At 34.7% G+C, this 22,859-nt stretch overlaps 4 protein-coding genes and 1 non-coding gene across 6 annotated transcripts; 2 read left to right on the top strand and 3 right to left on the bottom strand.

Moving 5' to 3' along the window:
• Positions 1 to 2,668: 2,668 nt before the first annotated feature.
• Positions 2,669 to 3,932, top strand: LOC120264568. Its single transcript, XM_039272389.1, has one exon. It carries the CDS (start codon positions 2,829 to 2,831, stop codon positions 3,438 to 3,440), a length of 612 nt encoding a protein of 203 aa, XP_039128323.1. The 5' UTR covers positions 2,669 to 2,828; the 3' UTR covers positions 3,441 to 3,932.
• A 927-nt stretch (positions 3,933 to 4,859) lies between these two features.
• LOC120264976 lies at positions 4,860 to 7,207 on the bottom strand. Of its 2 annotated transcripts, XR_005537597.1 has the most exons (3): positions 6,844 to 7,207; positions 5,338 to 6,736; positions 4,860 to 5,246 (listed from the first exon to the last, which is right to left on the bottom strand). XR_005537597.1 is itself a non-coding variant. In XM_039272904.1 (2 exons), the coding sequence occupies exons 1-2, from the start codon at positions 7,179 to 7,181 to the stop codon at positions 5,500 to 5,502; spliced, it is 1,575 nt and encodes a 524-aa protein (XP_039128838.1). In that variant the 5' UTR covers positions 7,182 to 7,207; the 3' UTR covers positions 4,860 to 5,499. The 2 variants fall into 2 exon arrangements, 1 of the variants encoding a protein (XP_039128838.1); XM_039272904.1 differs by having other exon boundaries at positions 4,860 to 6,736.
• A 450-nt stretch (positions 7,208 to 7,657) lies between these two features.
• LOC120265338 lies at positions 7,658 to 13,439 on the bottom strand. The gene is made up of 4 exons (XM_039273208.1): positions 13,401 to 13,439; positions 12,619 to 12,725; positions 9,910 to 9,955; positions 7,658 to 9,683 (listed from the first exon to the last, which is right to left on the bottom strand). The coding sequence occupies exons 1-4, from the start codon at positions 13,437 to 13,439 to the stop codon at positions 8,622 to 8,624; spliced, it is 1,254 nt and encodes a 417-aa protein (XP_039129142.1). The 3' UTR covers positions 7,658 to 8,621.
• A 1,177-nt stretch (positions 13,440 to 14,616) lies between these two features.
• Positions 14,617 to 15,139, bottom strand: LOC120264559 (histone H4). Its single transcript, XM_039272382.1, has one exon. It carries the CDS (start codon positions 15,051 to 15,053, stop codon positions 14,742 to 14,744), a length of 312 nt encoding a protein of 103 aa, XP_039128316.1. The 5' UTR covers positions 15,054 to 15,139; the 3' UTR covers positions 14,617 to 14,741.
• A 4,910-nt stretch (positions 15,140 to 20,049) lies between these two features.
• Positions 20,050 to 20,190, top strand: LOC120266250. The gene has a single exon (XR_005538091.1). It is a non-coding gene; the product is annotated as a small nucleolar RNA Z247 (small nucleolar RNA).
• Positions 20,191 to 22,859: the final 2,669 nt, after the last annotated feature.

Here is a 22,859-nt window from a genome sequence, read left to right as displayed (position 1 = left end):
GCTACATTGTAACTTTGTGGTTTCTATGAAATGGAGAAGTAGATGAGTTGGGTGTGCTATGGTTTTTTGAAAAATTTTGAAATATTGAAATAAAATAAAATAATAAAAATGGTTGAAATGTTTATGTGGTTGAAGGGTGGTAGTTTGGTTTGGTTCCTGTTATTAAGTGGTTATGTGTAGATGATCTGTAATGTACCAAACTAGAGGCTATAGAGCTATTTAGGAGGGAGGAAAGGAAGAGAGGATGGGAAATTAATTTTGGGTGACTATTAGGGTTTAGGGGGGTGTCAGTGTTGCATGAGACTTTTAACTTGTTTTGGTTGGTTTACTTCATAATAAATTATGTCTTTACTTTATGTTTTGATGTTTTCATGAAGCCTCTTTTTATTTAATATATTTCTGTGTTTGATAGTTAATATTTGGGAGAGTGGATTGAAAAGTAAAAAGTGAAGATATAAGCCAAATGGCTCATACCACAATGGTATTGACTATTTTATAAAAAATGAGGTTTTTTTTTTTAAACAAAGCTTCAAAGCTAAAAGGAAAAATCAAAAATAAAAGTTTTTTTTGATAACACAGCTCATCAAGCTAGAAAGGTCGGTCCATCTCCCAATAAGAAAAGAGAGAGCTGGGCCCAAGTCTTCCATATATGATTCGTCGAGCATCGGCAATAGAATTGTCTTCTCTAGGGATAGTTGTGAATGTTAAATTGAGAAAGAGTTTACTACTCAAACTCTATAATTCACAGTTTATGTGTATGATGTGATAGTGGTAAAAAGTCTCTGATTGTGGATGTGGCTTACTACCCAAGCCCTATAATTCTCAGTTTATGCGCATACCCAGATATATATATCATATATTTTTTTGATTAGAAAAATTGAAAATAAAATGATAAAAAAATAAAAAAAGAAGAAAATTAAGAAAAAGAATAGTTGAGTTGCGGTTAATTTAGTAAAATCAGTCGTAATAGAATTTAGATTTTTTTAAAAAAATAGAGTAGTAATTATAAGATATAGATAAATAAGTAACAATGTAGGTATTTGTGGAGTTATATGTATAGAATAAGTCATACAGGGCCACTCCAATCATATATTAAAAAGTGAGAGAGAGAGAACAAGTTTGAGAGAGACAGAGAAATGAGGGTTGAGAGAGGAAGAAACAATGGTATAAATAGTTCCTAACCATTGTATTAGGCACAAACGGATTGTGCTATATATATATATATATATTAAGTTGAATAAAATATAAAATATATCTTATTTAATTAATTAAAATGTGATAGTTATAAAACATATTTTCTATGTTTAATTTACTTTTTATTCATGTCAATATTCAAAATGAAGAATCACACTGCAATATCAAAATGTCTTTTTTTCTAATTTATTTTTTTTGAAATGTATTTTGTAAAAAATGCTTTTCTAATCCAATAATCCATTTTGCATCACTAAATGGAGATGTTGTAAAGTTTTAGAATTAGACTAGAAATGGAGCAAAGTTTGAATGGATTTGTGAGTTGGATGGTCTCCAACACTCCAACACACAACTAAATCATCATTTTAGTCATTTATTGCACATGAGTGATTTTATGTTCTTCCTTTTTGCTCTTATAGTCTAATGTTCTCATCCATCCATACCAGAAAAAAGAGATTGATAAGCAAACACTATTGATTTTTGATGTGTTTTTTTTGTCTTATTTTAGACTAATTATTTTCTTAATCATCAATTTTCATAACCCGATAAACTTATTAGCTTGATTTTAGAATAAGTATGATTATATACCTTGCGTGTTTTGACAGAAGAAATTCATTTTGACGAATCATTCATACAATATTATTTAGTCATAATGGTTTTTATATTATCTTTTATTATATTAATAGTTTACCTATTTTTTAAATTTCATGATGCATTCTAATAATCGATTTTGATTTTGATTTTTTTTTATCCATTTAAAATTTTTATTTAAAGAAAAAAATTTGATGGAAAAATATTGCTAAATTGATGGCACAAATTATAATGACTTCTATATATATAATACATAAACTGCATGCATTTCACGAACATCTACAGTTGGCCATAGTGATGAACTGATGATTATGGAGAGAGACAAACATATTCTACAGATTAATTAGGTTATAATTTGAGTTCATAAATTTTAGTTTTCATTTTTTTAGAAAAAAATTATTATAGGTTTAGTATAAACAGAATTGAATGGGTAACATTTGTTGAGATTTTGTGTATTACATTTTTCATTATGTTGTAGGTATAAGCACAATAATATTGTTCATCTCATTTTATAAAAATTATTGTACATCAAAAATATCATCTGTAGGATGTAAATCAGACCGTTATGACACACTTAGACTTATTTATAGATAATTATCACCATATTTCATTATCTTGACTATTTAAAACTCAAAAGTTTCATAGTACTACCACTTTAATATTTTTTTAAAAAAAAACCCCACCTTGAGACTCCATATCACTTGGAAGTTCCAAGAATAGAGGTCTTATGAGTCAAGAAACAAGGGAAGAAACTTGTCTCACACGTATAAACAACCTCTCTGTTTTTTCTTCTTTTTTTTTTAAATTTTAAAGTCATTAAATTATATAAATTAAAAAAATAAGAAAAATAACACATTCAACATATTTATTAAAAAAAAAAACCTCAATTTTTTTTAAAAAACACACAAATTTAAAAATTTACAAAAAAACCCCCTCAAAATTTCCATTATTCCTTCCTACGCTTTGTGGAAACCATTTTACAAGCTCTTATCCAAAACGAAGCAATCGAGAGAGAAAGCGAGAGAAGCTCGAGCTCGAGCTCTCTAATGGCGATCGTTCCCAAAGCTCTCCAGATCTCCAACCTTTTCCCCTCCACTCTCAATCCCAATCCCAATCCCAAACCCTCTACCATTCGTCGTCGGTCCCCACCCTCCCTTCCCCCTCCTCGCGCCGCTGACGACGATCCATCCGATCCCAAAGACTCCACCACTCAACCCACCACGACCACCACCTCCACTGACCCCGATTTCGAATCCCGCCTCTCCCAGGTCCGTCTCAAGTACCGCAGCGGCACCGGCAAGAAGGCCGAGCTACGCCGCGCCAAGAAGACCGGCGGTTCAGCCACCAAGAAGAAGGGTTCCGTGATGCTTCCCCCCGTCCCTCTCCTCGATCCGATCTCCGGTGGCCTCCGCGTCGAGATCGGCTTCACCCCCTACGGCGAGCGCCTCCACGGACGCCTCGCCGGTCTCGGCCTCGCCGCTCTTCTCCTCGTTGAGCTCGGATCTGGCCAGGGTTTGCTCAAGTACCACTCCTCTCCGATCATCTTCATCCAGGTCTACACCGTCGCTGCTGCAACCGCTCTGTTCGTCAAGTTCGAGAAGGAGAAGATCAGCGTCTGGCCGGAGAAGCCACCGGAGTCCACCACCGCCGGCGATTAATCCGGCAAGTAGATCAATCTCATCTCTATTTCACTTCTCTTTTGAAAACGAAAACAAAACACTAGTGTTTTTGTTTTCCATTTTCGCTTCAAATCCATCAACCAAATCACATTTGTTGTGCTTTTATTATTAAAAATCAAAAATGAAGTTTTTTTTTCCTAAAAATCTTTATTAACATTTAAATAAATAAAATAAAAGTAAAAATAAATTCATAAGAATAAGGAAGAGTTGGTGAATGGATGGATCAATTTATTATTTTTAATTTAATTTATAATAATTATTAATTTATTGTTTGCGCTTGTGGACATGATTGAATGGAATGTGGATAAGGTTGGACCATATAATGACTTGGTGAGTGGTGTGTATGTTTCCAAAAAGGCCAATTTAGAACTAAAAAAAAAAAAAAATTGGGAAGAGAATGAGTCATGTAAAGAGATCTTGTGTTTCTGGGTTTTTATTTGTCTTTTATGTAAATATATAATTTAAATTTAATACGACAGTCTTTGTGTTTGAATCTCTATATTCAAATGTTTATGTATGTGAAAATTAAATATTCTAAACATATTAATAATAAATTTAGAATTGAGACTTTAATAATTTTTTAATAAAAATGGATAAAGCTTTTAGGTATGGCTCTAACATAACATAGATAATTAATTAATTAGTTAATTAAATATATATAAATCAAAATATTCAATGTGATTAAAAATTTTAAATTATTTAATTGATATTATTGAATCTAATTGGTTTATCAATTTTAATGAAATTGGATATGATCACAGTATTGGCCAGATTTATTCACATAATATTAACAAAAATGTAACACATTTTTACAACCCACCAAATGCCTGATTAATGATGCTAGAGTCCCTTGTATGCAATTAACACTCCCAAACTAAGAAATTAATCTCTTAATACTGTACTAATTTAAAACCCATAGCTCCTAAAAATTAATACCAGATTAATTTAGAACTTATAGCTCTTTAAAAAAATTAATACCGGACTCATTTAAACCCTATTAGCTCCTAAAAAACCAATGGGTCAATAAAGGAAAACCCATCCAAACCATTGTCTAACACAACTCCTACCACATTTTCATCTTTTGAACACACCTTGAGATTAAAAAAAAAAAATGATTATCATAATTATCGTTATTAAATTATGCTATAAAAATTGCCCTTGATTAGAGTAAATGAGTGTGTTTCAAGTACTAAGAATAATAATAATAATAATAATAATTTTTGCTTCATCAAAATAGTACCATTAATAACATCTTTGAAGAAGCATAAGATAACATCAATAACTTAATTTCCCCAATTTTTTTTTTTTATAATTTAGCCAAATTATTAAGTCACATAACAGTCACATACCATTGACATGTGAAGGGCAGCACCACACCTTTTTCAAAAGAGGATCCAATTAAAAAGCCAAGCAGGCAAAATCCACAAAACACTATTGAGGTCCCCCATTTGCAGCAAATTACTAGAGCATCAGCCAACCATTCCATTCAACCACTCTTTCAACCAAATCCAAACTCTCTTTCACTCTCCAAAACAGAGTCAACAAGCTACTTTTAAAACACCATATAACATTATAGCAGACCATAAGAACAGACTGAGATCCATCTTCCTCTTTGTTCCTTCAATCTTTGTTGCATTCACAGTAAAATTAGTAACTTGTAAATTATCAAGACTTTTCATCTTCTAAGATAAGAAAAATCCCTGCTTAAGATTAAAAAAAAACTGAAACTCATCACGGTTGGTTTATTCCGGCCGCATGTTGCATTCCAGCAGACTTTGTATTTAGCTGAAATAAACAAGAAATAACAGCTATTATAGCAATGCGCCAAGAAAAATGTTGACTTATGAAGTCAGCTAATTCATTATTCCACACCCACCCTCGATGTATAATTGTTGCACAAGATTTCTGATTGTTTGATTGTTGGTATGCATCAAAGCTTTAGTCAACCGCCGTTTGAATTTCTAGATGGTAGAGTAGGTAATGCCTTGGTAGGCTTCTGTCGTTAAATTTTGTTTCATTAAATAACTGAGACAGGGACTTACATTCTCCGTCTCTTGGGTCTGACACCAGCAAAATCAGCTTCCGACCACCCCTGGCGACCGTGATATTGCTCCCGCTCATTAATGCCATGCAGTCTATCATGGACATTGCCTAGTCGGCTTTGTATATGCCCATTGAAGTCCCTAGAACCACCTCTCTCAGAAAAGCCCTCCATTGCCTCAGGCCTAAAACGGAAAGGAGGAGGACCATCACCCTCATCCTCGCTAGCGTTGAAACGCTGCCTAATGGGACGAACAAAACCTCGTCTTTCTTCACATATCCTCCTAACATCAACACGTTCATCTCCTCCAGAAAGTTCACAAAATTGGTTATAATGAAGATGTTCTAAATATTCTTCTTCAGTAGTTTCTCGAGGGTCAATCGTATCAAACCTCTGCATGTTCCTCTCAAGAACCCTGTCAGGCCTCATGCAATCATTTCTTCTCAAATGTATCTCTCTTCCATCATCAGACATTCGAGTCATGAAAGATTGGGGGGATCCAGGTCTTCTCACAATGACATCCTCTGGAAAGTAGGGGCGTTGCCTAGGAGATCTCATCCTGTCATGAGTTAAAATTGGCGGAGATCTTATGTGGCCAAGCTCTGGATGCCCCTCATATATATTAGGAGATCTTCTTGGTGGAGACCACTGGTGAGGAGAACATTCATTGCGGAAACGCAAAGGAATCCCTCTTCTAGGTCTGGGTGACAAGCTCCTCCTTTCTCTTCTTATATAAGCATTTTCTTCTCGCTCAAATTGCAGCCTATGTTGTGCCCGGAGGGGAAGATCCCCCATAACATCTGGCAGACCCCTCAATCGCTTATCATCAGCATTGAGTGGAAGTGAATCAGGAATGTCCCTGGCAATGCACCTACCTGGGCTGATAAAAGAACGACCAGCCACTTGGACGCCCATCACTGGATGTCCTTCCCTATCCACAGGGCCAGGAGACCTCCTTCGGGAAGGAAGACGAGAGAGATTTGATGATTCATCCTCGCCATGCTTTCTGACCACCCTACAATCCGGTGGAATATACCCAATCTCAGATGAATTATTATGCCTGGGATACCGCATACTGGTCGACTTCTTGAACCGATGAAACACATGTGAACCATCAGGATGGGTGTTGCCCCGTTCCGTCATACGTATCAAGTCCGATCTGTGCTTGCCAGAATATTGATCTTGATTCCTGTCACTGGTGAACTTTTGGTATCTGTCTTTGCAGAATCCATCTCTGCAATAAGAAGATATAAAAAGTTAAAAAAAAAAAAAATGGAAAATAAGATGCTAATAAACCAGTTAAACACAGGATACATAGGATGAGTAGGAAGAGGAGGTTACCTTGTCTCCCGAAAATATGGCTTAATCCTCATGAATGGCCTATCAGTCATCTTATCTTCCTCAGATTGCATCAATGGAGATTTATTGTCATTAGATTTTACCTTACCATATGACGGTCTATCTGTGGCTGAAGTCAACTTTATAATTCTGCTATGTTTCTCCTTCCCACTTTCCCTCACAATCAAAGAAGCATCCTTTATTGGTAGATGTTTCTCAAGAATCATGTCAAGTCCTTTTGAGTTCTCTGGAGTGCTACTCGACTTATCATTGCCGCCTTTATCAATACGAAACCAAAGCATCTTTTTTGGGGTTTGACTTTGTTTCACAGCCTTTTTCATTCACCATGTTGTTAACTGTAAATTTTTGAGTGGTTTTAGTGACCTGCTTTTTACTAGTAGTCACATTTAAACACCCAACAGCGGAAACTACTTGCTGATTATCTGCTGTACTGATACATGAATCTCTCTCATCAGCGCACAAGCTATCATCAACAATTTTGGACTCCTCAGGATTTTCTACTTTTATCTCCGACACACCCTCATCCAATGGCATCTTCAATGGAACATCTAACACAGCAGTGGAACCATCTAGCTGATTAGCCTCCCTTTTCTCCGATGAATCCTCACCAGGTAAAACACGATCTCCACCTTCAGCATGTAAAATTGGATCTCTAACTTCACCGTCTTCAAAATCATCACCACGCTCACCTTCTTTGGGAGCAGGTTTTTTGATACCATCAACATCACCAAATTTATGTGTTTTATGTTCATGTTCATCAGTTTCAGCTATGGCATGATGTGAACTTTTATCAAACTGATATGAAACTATTCTTCTCTTCATTGTTTTCAATAACACTAGTCTCATGTGTAGCTAGCTTATCATCATTAGAACCAGTTGTTCCAATAACCAGAGATAAATCATTAGTTGTTATAGATCCTTTGTCATCAGAACCAATATGTTCTACAGGCAAACTTGAGGTGACAGCAACCAATTCAAAAGCTTCACAAGCAGCATTCACATCCTTCACTTGGGCAACTGCAGATTCTAATAGATTGCCCGAAGCTTCACCAAAAGCTCTATTTTCATTACAAGACTCATTAGCATCATTTCGTACTCCTCCAGAATAATGTGCCGTCCCACAATCGGGAGCAAGGGATTGTAATGGTAGATTCGTATCCATACCCACAACACCAGTAGTAACAGAGGAGGTATTATCTGCATTAGTGGAAATCCCGGAAACAAGTCCGATCTTAGCATGGTCTGAAAACAAATCCATCGCCTTAGCATTTTCAGCTACACATGTGCCAGAGGAAACAAAATTATTCTTGTCAAACTCACCAGAGAGAAGCTGTGTGGGTTCCTCGCGACTTTGTTGAGAAGGCACTTCACGGGGTTCTGGTTTCACAACACTCACGCTAGTAATCTTTGAGTTGCTGGAAGTTGCTGATTGCATATTACTGGAGGAGGCCGAGTTGGGAGCTTCATGAAATTTCCCGTCACATGGCTCACATTTTATTGGTCGAGAACCTATTATCTTTGTACTGCTCAAATTAACTTCTTTGGTGGTATTTTGACTCTTCTCATCAAAAGATTTAGATTTTCCTGACCCAGAGGCTTCAAAGTCTACATTGCCTGATAAGGATAAACTTAGTTCAGATATCTCTGGAATGGAATTTAACTCAGCCAAATGACTAGAGACTCCCAAATTAAGGCCTAAGTTTGCCTTACAAGGAGGTCTAAGCTGCAAATCAAGGCCAGCACGAGAACTAAAATGCTCACTAGTGGACAGAGATAAAGTGGACAGGTTGGAATTTATGGTCAGTGTCTACAGTACTGCTTTGCCCTACTGTAAGGTCAGTTCTGTTAGCTTCCATATGTACCCCTGCTAAAGAACATTTATCCACAAGGCCTAAATTATTTGTATCCTCATGGTTCATTGTTGACTCACCAGAGGATCCCTCCCAAGCCTCCATAACGGTATTTAAGTCCCAATTCAACCTATTTTCATGGCAAGACTTGGCTTTTTCAGACTCACTTTGTTTCTTCAGCTGACTATATTGTCCTACCAAAGGCAGACTTTGTGAGCAGCTATCCATTTTTTCTACTTTCACAGAGATCCCATCTAAATGTCGTCCATCATTAAATAGTCCAGATAACACTGTGGAAGGTGGTGTAACTCCATTTACCATCAAGGGATGGCCCAATGATGTCCCTGTTGATATAGTGATTTTTGAAGCTCCTTGCCATGTGGAATCACAATTTGGGATATTCTTTCCCTCAGCATTTTCCTTAACTGCAGGCAGGTAAGAAGGTGCCCTTACCTTTGATAGCAATTCCTGGGGGGGTATTAAGCTGTTGTCAGTTGCTGGTTCTTCTACCTTACAAGCTCCTGGCAATGCGGATTTACTGTTTAAAATGACTTTGTCTTCGGTATTTTTCTCCCCAGCAGACAAGTGAGGTGGTACCCTAAACTCTGACTGCAATCCCTGGGGGAACATAGATTGGTTGTCAATTGTTGGTTCGTCTATCTTGCCAGCTTCCTTGTCATGTCCCAAGACTAAATTTAAGCCTCCTTTACCAACAGCTTCGTGCTGACACCCAGGCGGAACAAGTTTTATATCAATAGCTGGCTCAATAGAATGTTTCCTGGCCTTCTTCACTTGTGTAGGGTCTGTTTCTGAGAGAATAGGCTTTTTAGCAGATGACCCTGAGCCTTCAGTCTTACAAGACAACACTCCAGAAGGAGATGATGAAGACTTAGTCCAAGCAAGTAGCCTTTTCTTGATCGGAATCCCAGCAACTGTGTTATTGGACTGCTGGTCTTGAACACTGGATTCTATCTGCAAAAAATAAAAAAGGGAAAAAAAAAATGACCTTTACCATTAATGCTAATAAAGATTCAAGCAGGCTATATATTGACAGAAGAAAATAACACCTTTTCTGACATCTCCTCAAGTCAAGGTTGAATAATATCAACCTAAAGTCGACAGGATTTTAATTTACTCTGCAATTTAAGCAGTACAGGTTTTGTTTGGAACTGGCAGTAAAGGCTATTTTTCCACAAACCTTCAAGCATAGAACAACGATGCTCCAATGTTCATCACAGTTCTGCCTGCATAAGAATGTGGATGAACAAATTAGCCAGCCAAAACCCAGCAAAGACACCGAATTAACAAAGTTTAAAAAACATATACTTTGACAGGTACAAAGAACACGGTGAATATTTAGCGATAGTGCTCTATTAAAGTGTTAATCAACATCTTGGAACATAGAATTCAGAAGTTGCATAGAATATATATATATATATATATATTAGCATATTCAAATGCTCACAAAAACATAGATAGCAAGTGACGAGCACACATTGTTTTAAAAGTATGAGAGAATGAAAAACTTTTTCTGTTTCTGATAGACTCCTTTCTCCCAGTTCCATCTCTGCCTCAAGAACACCATCCCTCTCTACTAGTCAATACCATCCTGCAAACCATACAGACACTAATGGAACTTGAAACACCTAAGATGCATATTTTCAGTGCAAAATAACCGCCCCCTTGGAAAAAATTTAAAATATCAGCCATCTTCCACTATCTTCACCAAAGATGTCAAGGAAATGAATCACAACTGACTGGAAAGCAAAGCACCAGATACATCTCCCTTTATATTTCAAAAAAACATTAAATAAGAGGGGCAAATTGCACAAATGATGGCCATCATAGAAAATGTATCACAACTCAAATGTGGTAGCAGTAACAAAATTGATAACTCAGAAGATGAAAATGAAACAATAACACCAGCATATGAGCCTATGGCAAATGTGAGAAGCAAAAAATAGAAGCAGATGATTATAATTAGCAATTTGCATGTGCTATATTCATCAGAATATCAAAACCCCCTAAACATCAGCAAATCTTCCTTTTAACCAACTCCTAACTATAAGTTTGGAAACAGCTCTAACCCAATTGTAATAACACCCTGAAGACAGTCCATCAGTGGAAGACTACAATCAGCGCCATATTCACTGATTTAGCAACAATAAATCATGTATCCAATAATAATAATAAAATAATAATTATAAAAAAATAAAAAAAAAGATATGTTATATCTATGGTCAACACCACCATTTAAATGATCTCCAACTAAAACTTGAAAAACACCAACCTTAAGCAACAAAAATTGGCAACAGCCTATTCACAAAGAAATCAAATTACAGCAGTCACTTGGCAAGATAACCGTAAACCTTCAAAAGAACCCCAAACATTTCCAACACCAAAAAAAAGTGTTGACATGACCATCCGAGATTAACCTACTAAATCGAGATCCAAGACACAAATTGCCAGTGCCCAACTTTATATTTTATAACATATTCTTCCTCCACCATGTTAGCTAGCAAAACTAACTTCCCTGATGAACTTTTAAGACAAGCTAGATACTTACTAAGGAAACACACAAAACGCGCTAGAGCATTCAGATGGGTCAATCATCACAACCACATAGAGAGATTAAAGACCAGGTCCCACATCAAAAGCACACAAATACTTCCGTGAAGTTTAACAATTACATATCCAAAAATTGAGACTTCATCTTTCATATTTTCAAACCAAACAATAGGTGAGGAAACAGAAAACAAAAGCATATCTTTCACCAGCACAAACCAACCAAACAGCAGAAACTAAGGAACTCCGATGGTAGTACAGACTGCACCTTTAGCCTTTAAAAGAATCCCTTATAAGGAAAATTAAAACAGGAACACATCTGAAACTACACTTACAGATCTCAGTCCGGTCATAACATCATGCCACAAGATCAGAAGATAATCCAACATACAAAGTAAGAGATCTAACACCGAAAGAGTCGTCAGAATCTAAAAACCAAAATTTCGACTACTTAGGAAAGAAAGCTCAAACTCAAACCGAATTCAACTATATCACACTACGGCATAAAAATTTTATCTTGACAATAGTGGAAGTTCCCACATGGCACCAAACATAAGCAGAGCCCTCCACTCTTCTTTTGAGTTCGTCTTAAAAATAAATGGATCAAAAAATAAAAATCCAGGATAAGCAGAGAAATATCAAAGTTTTGACACTGTCTACCTTCACCAAAAGAAGGCGGAACCCTAAGAACAAATTATCAGATTTTTCGACGAGTATACATTCATCAAAAAAAAATTGACAATCCTTTAGAAAATAAACCCCTCTAACCATTTTCCCTTTGTTTCTCCAAATATAATCCCTAATTTTGCCCAAAAACGTGACCCAAAAAAAAAAAAATCCAACTTTAACAATCGAAAAAATTTTCGAAGTCGATCGTGCCCTACCATCAAATCAGACGCAACCAAAAAGATTCATGAACCCACAACCTCGCTCTTGATGAGCGATCGCGAAAGGGATCTAACGTTAACACCCAGAAAACCAAGCAAACCCCAACACTCCACTAAAAATCCCACCTTTTCTCAAAAACTCACAAATCCAAACTTCTTCAACATAACAACATCAAAAAAGGACACAGAACCCAAAAAAAAAATCAAATCAAATCAAATCAAATCAACCCCTTTTCCAAAGATCACTTAATGAAAAACAAAACAAACAAAAGCCACCGAAGCAGCAACGATAATTACCTAATCGAGAATCAAGCAACTAAGATCAATAAGAAGACAAGAGTGAAGAAGATTCCAGTGAACCAGAAGCAAACTTCTGAGTAAAATCACAGAGTAAAAAGTCGCAAAAGACGGAGAAATAGAGAGCCAAAGATAGAGAGATAGAGATAGATACCGACCTCTCACCAAAAGAAGACTTCCAAGGAACCAAATTCTCAGCCTCCCTCCCACGAAACTTCGCATCCCCTTCCCTCTTCTTCCTCTCTCTCTCTCTCTCTCTCTCTTTCTATGCGCTTTCTTTGTTCGGCTTGGGCTTCAATAAATAGAAGTAGAAGAGTGCCCGTGCTTGCTTCAACGGTTGAGATCCGAGATTGACGCAATCCTGAAGGGATCAGGGAGTGACACGTGGTGTTCTCGATTATTGCGTTTCGATGACGTTTGCCCTCACTGGCCGAGCTTTTGGTCCATTATATAATAATAAAGTATTGAATTTTTTTTTATTTGAATTATTGTGATTGTGATCTTAGATTCCGTGGCTGATATTTGTTAGGTTTGGAAAATAAATTTAATGCAGACAGCTAAGTTTTAGGGAATTATTCAAATTTTCGTCTTCTAGTAAGTCCAATAATTGTAAACATTCTTAGTTTTTTTATTTTTTGAAAATCTAAATATCATTTTATGTTTTTCACAATGCTTTTTTTATTATTTTTTCTTATTTATTTATTTATTTATTTTTGCAAATTGGGTACCCTTTATTCGGTAGAAATATGAACAAATACAAAACAAATTCTTATGTCCCATTAAGTTTGAATATGAACAAATGCATCAAATACTTTAGAAAAGTATGAGAAAAGAATTAATACCCATAAACCTTAGATGATGATTCTCTCAAAATTGGTGAATTTAAACAATTCTGATTATTAAATTTACTATTTCATTCCTCCCTAAAGTTATAATTTACCAAAACTTCACCCGTTGAGATCATTGATGAATTTGTCATTGCTCTTGAGTTGACTATTTTCAAATATACAAATGGATTATAAATATATCAAATGATGAGTATTTTATATGGATAATATTTAGAATGAACTAAGAAATTATATAAGTTCTTAATTTGACAATTAATTTTTATATAAAAATATTTAATTTTTTATTATAAATATCTCAATTAATAAATATTTCAATCAGATAATATTTACAATATATTTAGAAATTTTATCCGTTATTAAATTAATAATTATTTTTTATTTAAAATAATTAAATTTAAATTTAAATATCTACAATAATTAATATATCAAATGGATAATATTTATAATGAATTTATAAATTTTATTCACTTTTAATTTGATAATTATTTTTATAAAAAAAATGATTAAACTGTATTTTTTAAACAAAAATATTCAAATGGTGCAAAAGTCATTTATCACCTCTTAAATTCTCTATTCTCATTTATATTTCCTCTAACCAAATATTACTCTATTCTCATACATAGCCTATATCACAACTCCATCATTTTCCCTCTATTTTCATTTCCATTGTGGAAACTAAATAGGGCCTCAATTTTGAATCCTCTTAAAACAAACACTAATAGTATTTTTAATTTTTATTTTTATTTTAGTTAATTCGAAATTTGATATTCCAATATTTTTCTTTATGGGATGATGACATTTAAAAGGGTAATAATAAATGTTTTTAATTATTTTTATAATTTTAAGCATCTGTGTTTATAAAAACTATTGTAATTGTGTTTTTAAAAAAAATTTGAATGAACCACTTAAATTAAGAGCACAAAATACAAAGCAAGTAATTGTGTTTAAGTATTACTTTTTTATTTTTCTTTTTTACTTCGTAAATATTTATTTAAATTTTTTAAAGTAATTAGTTTGAAAAATATATTTTATACAATATAACTATTTGGAATAAATTGTGTACACTCAGGATTAGTCGTTATGATGAATAGGAGTAAAATTTTCTTTTGTGGTTATTTTGTAAAATCTCTGTTATATTTTACTCGTTTTTAGAGATAATTATTTATAATAGTTTTAAATAATATTTATTTTATATTTTAAATGGTTTTTACTGTATTATTAATTTTTTATATTAAAATTTTTACTAAAAAAAATAAAACTCCAACCAAAAATTTAAATTATTTAAAATTAAAAAAAAAAGTCATAAACTTAAAATAAAATGGCGCTTCATTCAAACTATTAACAAAATAGAGCAACATCGAGATCTACAAATTAGGGTTTTCAATCCCTAAAAACACGACCTTTTCTTCTCTAATTCCATGATTAGGATTGCCCTAACCACCGAAGCCGTAGAGAGTGCGGCCCTGGCGCTTGAGAGCATAGACGACGTCCATCGCCGTCACCGTCTTCCGGCGGGCATGCTCGGTGTAGGTAACGGCGTCACGGATCACGTTTTCCAGAAAGATCTTCAGCACGCCGCGGGTTTCCTCGTAGATTAGCCCGCTGATCCTCTTCACACCGCCACGGCGAGCGAGACGGCGGATGGCTGGCTTAGTGATGCCCTGGATGTTATCACGGAGTACCTTACGGTGCCGCTTCGCTCCACCCTTGCCTAGCCCTTTGCCGCCTTTGCCGCGCCCTGACATCTCCGGCGATGATCGGAATGCTCTGCTACGATGGATATTGAGAAGAGACTTTAGAAGCGATGGAGATGAGAGCAAGAGAACGAAGAGCGAGTGATATTTATACGTGGTCTTCGTTGAAAGGATCGATCCATGTGTGATGTTTGGGGTAATGTGGGCCGTTGATGACGAAAGGGAATTGACGGTTGCGATGAATCTTACAGTGATACCTGGATTGATGACGTGGGATGGAGAGGGTGTTGTTTATTGAGAGCTTTGTTGGTTTATCTGAAATTAATTGTGTTGTTTTTTACATAATTGTTTTTTTTGTAAATTACATAATTGGTCACTGAGGTATGCCACAATTCCTATTTTGATCAATAAAGTTTAAACAATTTTATTTTGATCACTAAACTTATTAAAACTTTCCAATTAAGTCACCCAGGCACAGATATCGTTAACGGCAATTTGACATGACTTCCACCTTAGAAGGGCTCATGTCTCATTAGCCGCTTTTCATGTCCTCTTCTCTCTTCTCTCACACCTTTTTCTACATGGCTATAGGGTTCTTCATTAACTACACCCAGATTATTTTTTCATATAAAACTATAGCTTTTTTCTATGTAAATCTACCAGATTATTTTTCAACTGTAGGGTTCTTCCCATCCTATAAATCATGCTGAAAGTCAAGAATTTGATGCAATGCAAGATGTGAGTTGTTTTAACCAAATTAAGATAGATATATAAATTTTCATGTACAAACCAAAACCAATTTCTCATTAAGGATATGGAGTTACAAAACCAGTTTTTAATGTAGAGCACTCAATAAATATATCAAGCAAAAAATAAAAAATTAAAAACAAAACATTGAACAAATGCATGCATCTTTTTGTAGAAAAATCAGAACATGAAAAAAAAAAAAAATCATAACAATGTATGCATCATCAAATGTCCAAACCATATACAAATAAATATGACATTAAAAATCCTCACACTAGAACAAACATATGCATCTTCCAATCAAGACAAACATAAAAATTCACATGTACAAACCTTATACAAAATCCATTCCGAAACCTATACAATTTTATCTCCTCCCTACCTTCCCACACTTAATTCAGTCATGCCATCACTAAGAACTAGACAAAGAAGACCTACCTTCATCTCCCCATCCATGTTGTCATGGTTTTGACCGACGATCACTCCGACCACCATTTCTGCCGACTTCTCCAACTATATACCATGTCCTTCACGGAGTTTAATAAGCAAGAGAATAGAAATCTAGGGATATTGGTGGAAAAGAGAACATAAGACGAAAAATGAAGAAGAAGAAGAAGAAGAGAGGGTTTTCCAGCCACCTGGGAAAAATAACATGTGTCATTGATGGGAAAAAAGAGAAGAGGAAAGCTGACAAGGCATGAGCCCTTCTGAGGTGGAAGCCAAGTCAGATTGTTGTTAACGGCGTCTATCTGGATGATTTGATTGGAAGGTTTTAATAAGTTTAGTGACCCAAATAGAATTTTTTGAACTTCAGTGGCCAAAATAGAAATTGGGACATACTTCAGTGACCAATTATGTAATTTATCCTTTTTTTAGATTTATTTTATCTTTCAAAATTTTTCTTTATGCACATTGTTAACCTATTTTTTAGAAATAAATAAATTAAAAGAAAAATATGATAATAAAAAAAATTAAGGGAATAAAGGTTGGAATTGCTTCATCACACAATAGAGTGTTCTTAATCATATTAATGTTTTATAAAAACAAATACTCCTTATGTTTCTTTTTAATTGTCAACTTTACCTAATTTACACTGATTAAGAAAATTCGGATAAAGTTAGTTAGCTACCTAAATTTAAAAAAAAATTCATTTATTTTCCAAAACTACCCGTATTTAAAACTCAATTAAACAATCCCTATTTCATTTCTAACTCACTACTTCCTAAATACATGTTGTTTAAAGTTGTTGTACAAGAATTAAGGGTAGCATTCAATTATCTAAACTTTTAATATAAAAAAACAATCAAATTAATTACTAAACTATCCTTCTCTTGAAACCATATATTTCTCTTGGGACTATAAATATTACTCTCTTCATTTATATAACTTAGGAAATTGAAGATAGGTAAAATTAGAAAAAATAAACAAATATTGCCTTGATATTGTAAAACGACAACTATTTTTGAATAATTTTTTTTTCCTAAAACAACATGTATTTTGGAACGGGGGGAGTAGTAGTTTTATAAACATGCTTTACATTAAATGATTTATTTATTGGGAATACTGTTAGCAGATGATTGAAGCAATGAATGTGATGCTGCAGGGAAGAAATCAGTGTCTGAAGTGGAAGTTAACATGTCTATAGATTTGTATAAGTTTTGAGTTTTTGTATTCAATTATGCGTTTTGTTTAGAATGTGTATTGTATTTTATAATAGTTATGAGCAGGAGGGAAAAGCTGAGAAGAGTTGAAGTTAGAACGGACGGCTCTGAATTAATCATCATGTGATGGTGTCTTTAGTTCAAGGCATAACAATGTGAAGTTGTGGATGATGACATGTTTTCATCAAGTGTGTGACAGGTGTTTTCCACTATAGTCTCAGTGGATAAGAGATAAACTTGTTGTAATTTGGGAAAGTAATTCTAATGAAGTGATGAATGTTTTGAGTGTTTTTCTCTGTGTTTTCCTTTGATTTTGTGTTGATCTTCTTCACTGTATCTGTGAGTATCATAACAAATACAAAACGCATTTTAAAATAATATTGCAAATGTGTTTCTATTGGAAAACTCAAAACATTTATTAGTAAATGCTTGATTGTGATTATTAAAAATTGTATCGATACATTAAATTAAAGGGATAAAATTGAAAAAAATTGTTGTTGCACAAAATTTTTAATGTGACAACTTAAAAAGAACATAGAAAAGCTTTAAAATGAGACAACTAAAAAAGAACGGAGAGATATATATATATATATATAATTTGTTGAATATGTAGAATGTGTTATGTAAATTTTAAGATAAATAGTAAATATTATTTACTAATATGTGATATTTATTTTAAAAAAATAAATGAAAAGGAATCAAACAAGAGGTTTCCAAATTATTATGCATTAAATACTTCATAATAGCATGTTTATTAACATTGCAAATCCTCATTCAGGTTCCGTCATCCTCCTTAATTCCGAATAAATTGGGAAATATAAAAAAAAAATTAAAAAAATAAATTAATTACTAGAAAAGTATCTTATAAATTTTACAAATTTTCTATAAATAATTGTCAGTTTATTATGTAGATATATGTTTTAGAAGAAAGAGATGGTCATATGGTTAGCCACATAAATATATCTATACATCATAGAGCATCCGCTTTAAACGTCTGCAGTAGAGCACACTTAACGCTAAGGAGAGTGATAGACATATTAAATAAATTGATTAGGTTTATTTTTTGTTTAGTTTTATTTCTATAGGTCTAGTGGAAATAAAATTCAACTGCTATGATTAATTAGAATACTATACAAATATCATTAAACAATTCAGATCAAAAATACTGCACATCACAGTGATACTCTTTATGACATGGTGCACAACCGTTAGATTGAAATTCAACGATTTATATAAGCATGCGTAAATTTTGAATCTACGAATGTTCGTAGATGATTGATACTCTATATATATAGTATATATATAGTTCATTAAATATGTATTCGTTTTGTCCTCTACTTAAATATTGTCAATTTTGTAAAAAAATTTATTGGTTGAAGAATGAGAGACACGTATATATGGTAGTTTTTATTTATCAACATAAATTTTTATTTTTTTTATTCTTATATTTCATTTGTTTCCTCGGATAAAAAGTGAAAAATATATATATCGAACAACAATGATGATGACTTGAGCAATCAATGTAATGGGAATTCAAGAAACAAAGAAAAGAGTGTTGTGCTACTCCTTTTGAGAATGTGACTCTCACTAGCTCAACTGGAATGCTTGAAGAGGAACAACATAATTGAAAAAAAAAAAAAAACTTGAAAATAAAGTTAGATGGAGTTCAGCTAATCTTTGATCATGTATACACCACAATCAGAATAAAGTGAATTAAAAATCAAAATTTGAGATTAATATATGGCCATGATTAAAAAAAAAAAGATGTCACCCGCTTTTAAAAGCACACAATCAAAGTGCCGGCCACGTCTCAAAGCACATTGGTCCCAACTTTTGACTCTAAGCCCACTAACCATATATATATATATATAATGAACCTTTTGTTAAACAAAGTGAACATGCTTGTGAATATTCTCCCTGAAGACTCGTTCTACTGTCATGTTCTTTCGCTAACAGTTAGTGGCTAAAATTAAGGATATGTAAAACTTCCATGAAGAATTCTCACTTGTAACCGTCAATATTAGACTTATATAAAGAAATATAGGCCAGTATGGCTGTATGTGTGGAAAACATTAATTCTTTCATGGTATCAAGAGCTTTTATCTCTTAATTCTTCATCATGGCATCCTCCACGAACACAAGAGCTTCCGTATCCATACTAAAAATTCCACTCGCTGGCCTTCTTCCAACACCATCTTTTTAGTCATGCCATCGCTGTTAAGTTAAACCGAGAGAATTATCTTATGTGGAAGGCACAGATGATGCCTTATCTCAAAGGGCAATCCCTACTTCGCTTTGTTGATGGTTCGTATCCGTGTCCAAAGGATACTATTATTTCCTTGAGTGAAGAAGGGGCATCACAAGAGCCTAATCCAGAGTATCATGCATGGTGCCAGCGTGATCAACAGTGCTGAGTGCCATTCTATCCTCTCTCGTCTCAAGAAGTTCGCACATGTACTTTTTTTCTTTTCGACTTCACCAAGTATGGAACGACCGACAAGATGTTTTCTTCAAGATCAAGAGCAAGAATCATGCGTATCTGCTCCAACTAACTAATCTGCAGTAAGAAAGAAACAACGTTGTCCCGATTATTTTCACCGGTTAAGAATCTAGTGGACACTCTCTCACTTATCGGACAACCTCTCCAGGATGAAGAGGTAATTTCATATATGTTGGCAGGTCTAGGATCTGAATTTGATCCTCTGGTTACTTCGATCTCTACTAGAAGTGAGCCAATTACTTTAAATGACCCAGTATGCTCATCTCGCTAAGCTTTGAAATGAGACTTGAGCATCATAGCTCGGCTCTTCGGGATGAATTCCTCTCGCAAATATTGTCTCTAGAAATCAAGGTGGAAATTCAAGGGGAGAGGTCGTGGTAGAGGTGGCAGAGGACCACCCTCAAAAGAGGCAACAACAATTTCTACAACCCTCTAGCAACCTTGGAAGAAGAGGCAATTATCAAGGGTCAAGACCCAAATGCCAAGTTTGTGGCAAAGATGGACACTCAGCTCTCAAGTGTTATCATCGTTTTGACCATTCTTATCAAGCTGAGGACACAAATTTTGCTGGTGTAGCAACTACAACATCATACCAAGTTGATCCAAACTGGTACATGGACTCGGGAGCAACAGATCATATCACAAGTGATCTTGATCGACTCCACAATCAAGGACAAATATGGAGGAGGAGACCGTGTTCAAGTCGGCAATGGTTCGAGTTTCGTATATTTCTCATGTTGGTCATTCTAGTATTCACACTCCTCAAACTACTCTTTTGTTAAACAATGTGCTTCATGTTCCTAAGATTTCCAAACATCTTGTGTCTGTCCATAAATTCACTAAAGATAACAATGTTTTCTTGGAACTTCACCCTTACCATTTTGTTGTGAAGAAACAAGCAACGAGGAGAAAACTTTATCAAGGCAAATGTGAAGGAGGGTTGTATCCACTCAAGTTTAGTTACAATGCCCAAAAGACTGCCTTCTTAGGAAATAGAAACTCTCAAGACTTTTGGCACCAAAGACTTGGTCATCCCTCAAAATCAGTTGTTCAGCTTGTTCTTCAGCAAAACAATCTTCCTTTTCTTAAGAATGATGTTGAAAATGTTTGTAATGCTTGTCAATTAGCTAAAAGTCATCAACTTCCCTACTCCAAGTCTACACATATTTCTGAAGCTCCTCTCCAACTCATCTTTTCAGATGTTTGGGGACCAGCTTTTCAATCCTCTAGTGGTGCAAAGTACTATGTAAGCTTCATTGATGATTATAGCAAATTCACCTGGATCTATCTCTTAAACAACAAATCTGATGTTTATACCACATTTTTTCAATTCAAAAATCATGTTGAAAGACTTCTAGGCAAGGAAATTAAAAGTGTTCAAACTGACTGGGGGGGCGAATATCAGAAACTTCATAAGTTCTTTAATCAAATTGGCATTCAACATAAAATCTCTTGTCCTCACACACATCAACAAAATGGTTCAGCAGAAAGAAAACATAGACACATTGTAGAAGTTGGATTAGCACTTTTAGCTCAAGCTTCTCTACCAATTAAATTCTGGGGTGAAGCCTTCCTGACATCTTGCTATCTTATAAATAGAATACCCAGTCGTGTGATCAATAACAAAACTCCTCTAGAACAACTTCTTAGTAAGAAACCTAATTACTCTCTACTTAAAGTTTTTGGTTGTGCTTGTTGGCCAAATCTGAGACCCTACAATGCCCACAAACTTTCATTTAGATCCAAACAATGTGTCTTTATTGGTTACAGTTCTCATCATAAAGGATACAAATGCCTTCACATTGAAAGTGGTAGAGTTTATATTTCCAGAGATGTAATCTTTGATGAAAATGTGTTTCCCTTCACTTCAAAACAACCCACTACTAAACAACAATCTGATTCCTCAACTCTTTTACCCTCTTTTATTAATACTAGCACTATTTCAGAAACTCAACTGCACCCAAACATTGTTCCTTATAATCTCTCTAACTCATCTATTAGCAGTGACCAACTAGAGAATTATGAACAAAACCTTGTCCAGTCTGACTTTTCTCCTGCAGATACTTCAGAATTTTCAACTCCTGGTATAGCTTCTGAGACATATTTGGAGCAACAAACAAAATTTCAGACTGAACAAGCACCAAGACACTCAATGAAAACCAGACTAAAAGATAACATTAGAAAACCCAAGATTTTCAGTGATGGCACTGTTTATTCCAGGCACGCGCTCATGGCATCTTCTGAACCTTCCACTCATACTGAAGCTCTTCAAGTACCTTGCTGGAGACAAGCCATGGACATTGAGTTTGAAGCTCTTACACAGAATCAAACATGGGATCTGGTTCCCCAGAAGAAGGGTCTTAATCTTATTGATTGCAGATGGATTTTCAAACTCAAAAAGAAAGCAGATGGTTCTATTGATAGATATAAAGCTAGACTAGTGGCAAAAGGGTTCAAACAAAGGCATGGAGTGGATTATGATGACACATTTAGTCCTGTTGTCAAGTTTTCAACAGTCAGACTAATTCTGTCTCTAGCAGTATCAAGGAACTGGATAATGAAACAGATTGATATCCAAAATGCCTTTTTACATGGGTTTCTGGAAGAAGAAGTATATATGAGGCAGCCTCCAGGGTTTGAAAGTAAAACACAGCCTCATCATGTGTGTAAACTGAAGAAAGCTCTCTACGGACTCAAACAAGCACCCAGAGCTTGGTTTTCACGGTTGAGTACTAAACTGCAAGAATTAGGCTTCTCTCCCTCAAAAACAGACACTTCTCTCTTCATATACAATCAGAATGAAATCATTGTGTATATACTGGTGTATGTAGATGACATCATTATAGTTAGCTCATCAGATGATATGATCAAAACCTTGATTGACAAGTTAAAATTATCATTTCGTCAAGGATCTTGGTGAATCGAGCTATTTTTCCGGGCATCGCTCAA

The sequence above is a fragment of the Dioscorea cayenensis genome, chromosome 7 (genome assembly GCF_009730915.1).
Source record: "Dioscorea cayenensis subsp. rotundata cultivar TDr96_F1 chromosome 7, TDr96_F1_v2_PseudoChromosome.rev07_lg8_w22 25.fasta, whole genome shotgun sequence".
In the NCBI taxonomy this organism is placed as follows: Eukaryota; Viridiplantae; Streptophyta; class Magnoliopsida; order Dioscoreales; family Dioscoreaceae; genus Dioscorea; species Dioscorea cayenensis.
The sequence above is the reverse complement of the archived record's forward strand: the minus strand, read 5'-3'. Positions and strand labels throughout refer to the sequence as shown.

Excerpts from the sequence above, each read along its gene's own strand:
- LOC120264568 (XM_039272389.1), top strand. The coding sequence starts at position 2,829 with ATGGCGATCGTTCCCAAAGCTCTCCAGATCTCCAACCTTTTCCCCTCC.
- LOC120264976 (XM_039272904.1), bottom strand. The coding sequence starts at position 7,181 with ATGAAAAAGGCTGTGAAACAAAGTCAAACCCCAAAAAAGATGCTTTGG. Across the intron at positions 6,737-6,843 it reads CCATATTTTCGGGAGACAAG|AGATGGATTCTGCAAAGACA; the intron begins GTAACCTCCTCT and ends TTCTTATTGCAG.
- LOC120265338 (XM_039273208.1), bottom strand. The coding sequence starts at position 13,439 with ATGACAAATTCATCAATGATCTCAACGGGTGAAGTTTTG. Across the intron at positions 9,956-12,618 it reads AAGTCTTCTTTTGGTGAGAG|GCAGAACTGTGATGAACATT; the intron begins GTCGGTATCTAT and ends ATTCTTATGCAG. Across the intron at positions 9,684-9,909 it reads TCGTTGTTCTATGCTTGAAG|ATAGAATCCAGTGTTCAAGA; the intron begins GTTTGTGGAAAA and ends TATTTTTTGCAG.
- LOC120264559 (XM_039272382.1), bottom strand. The coding sequence starts at position 15,053 with ATGTCAGGGCGCGGCAAAGGCGGCAAAGGGCTAGGCAAGGGTGGAGCG.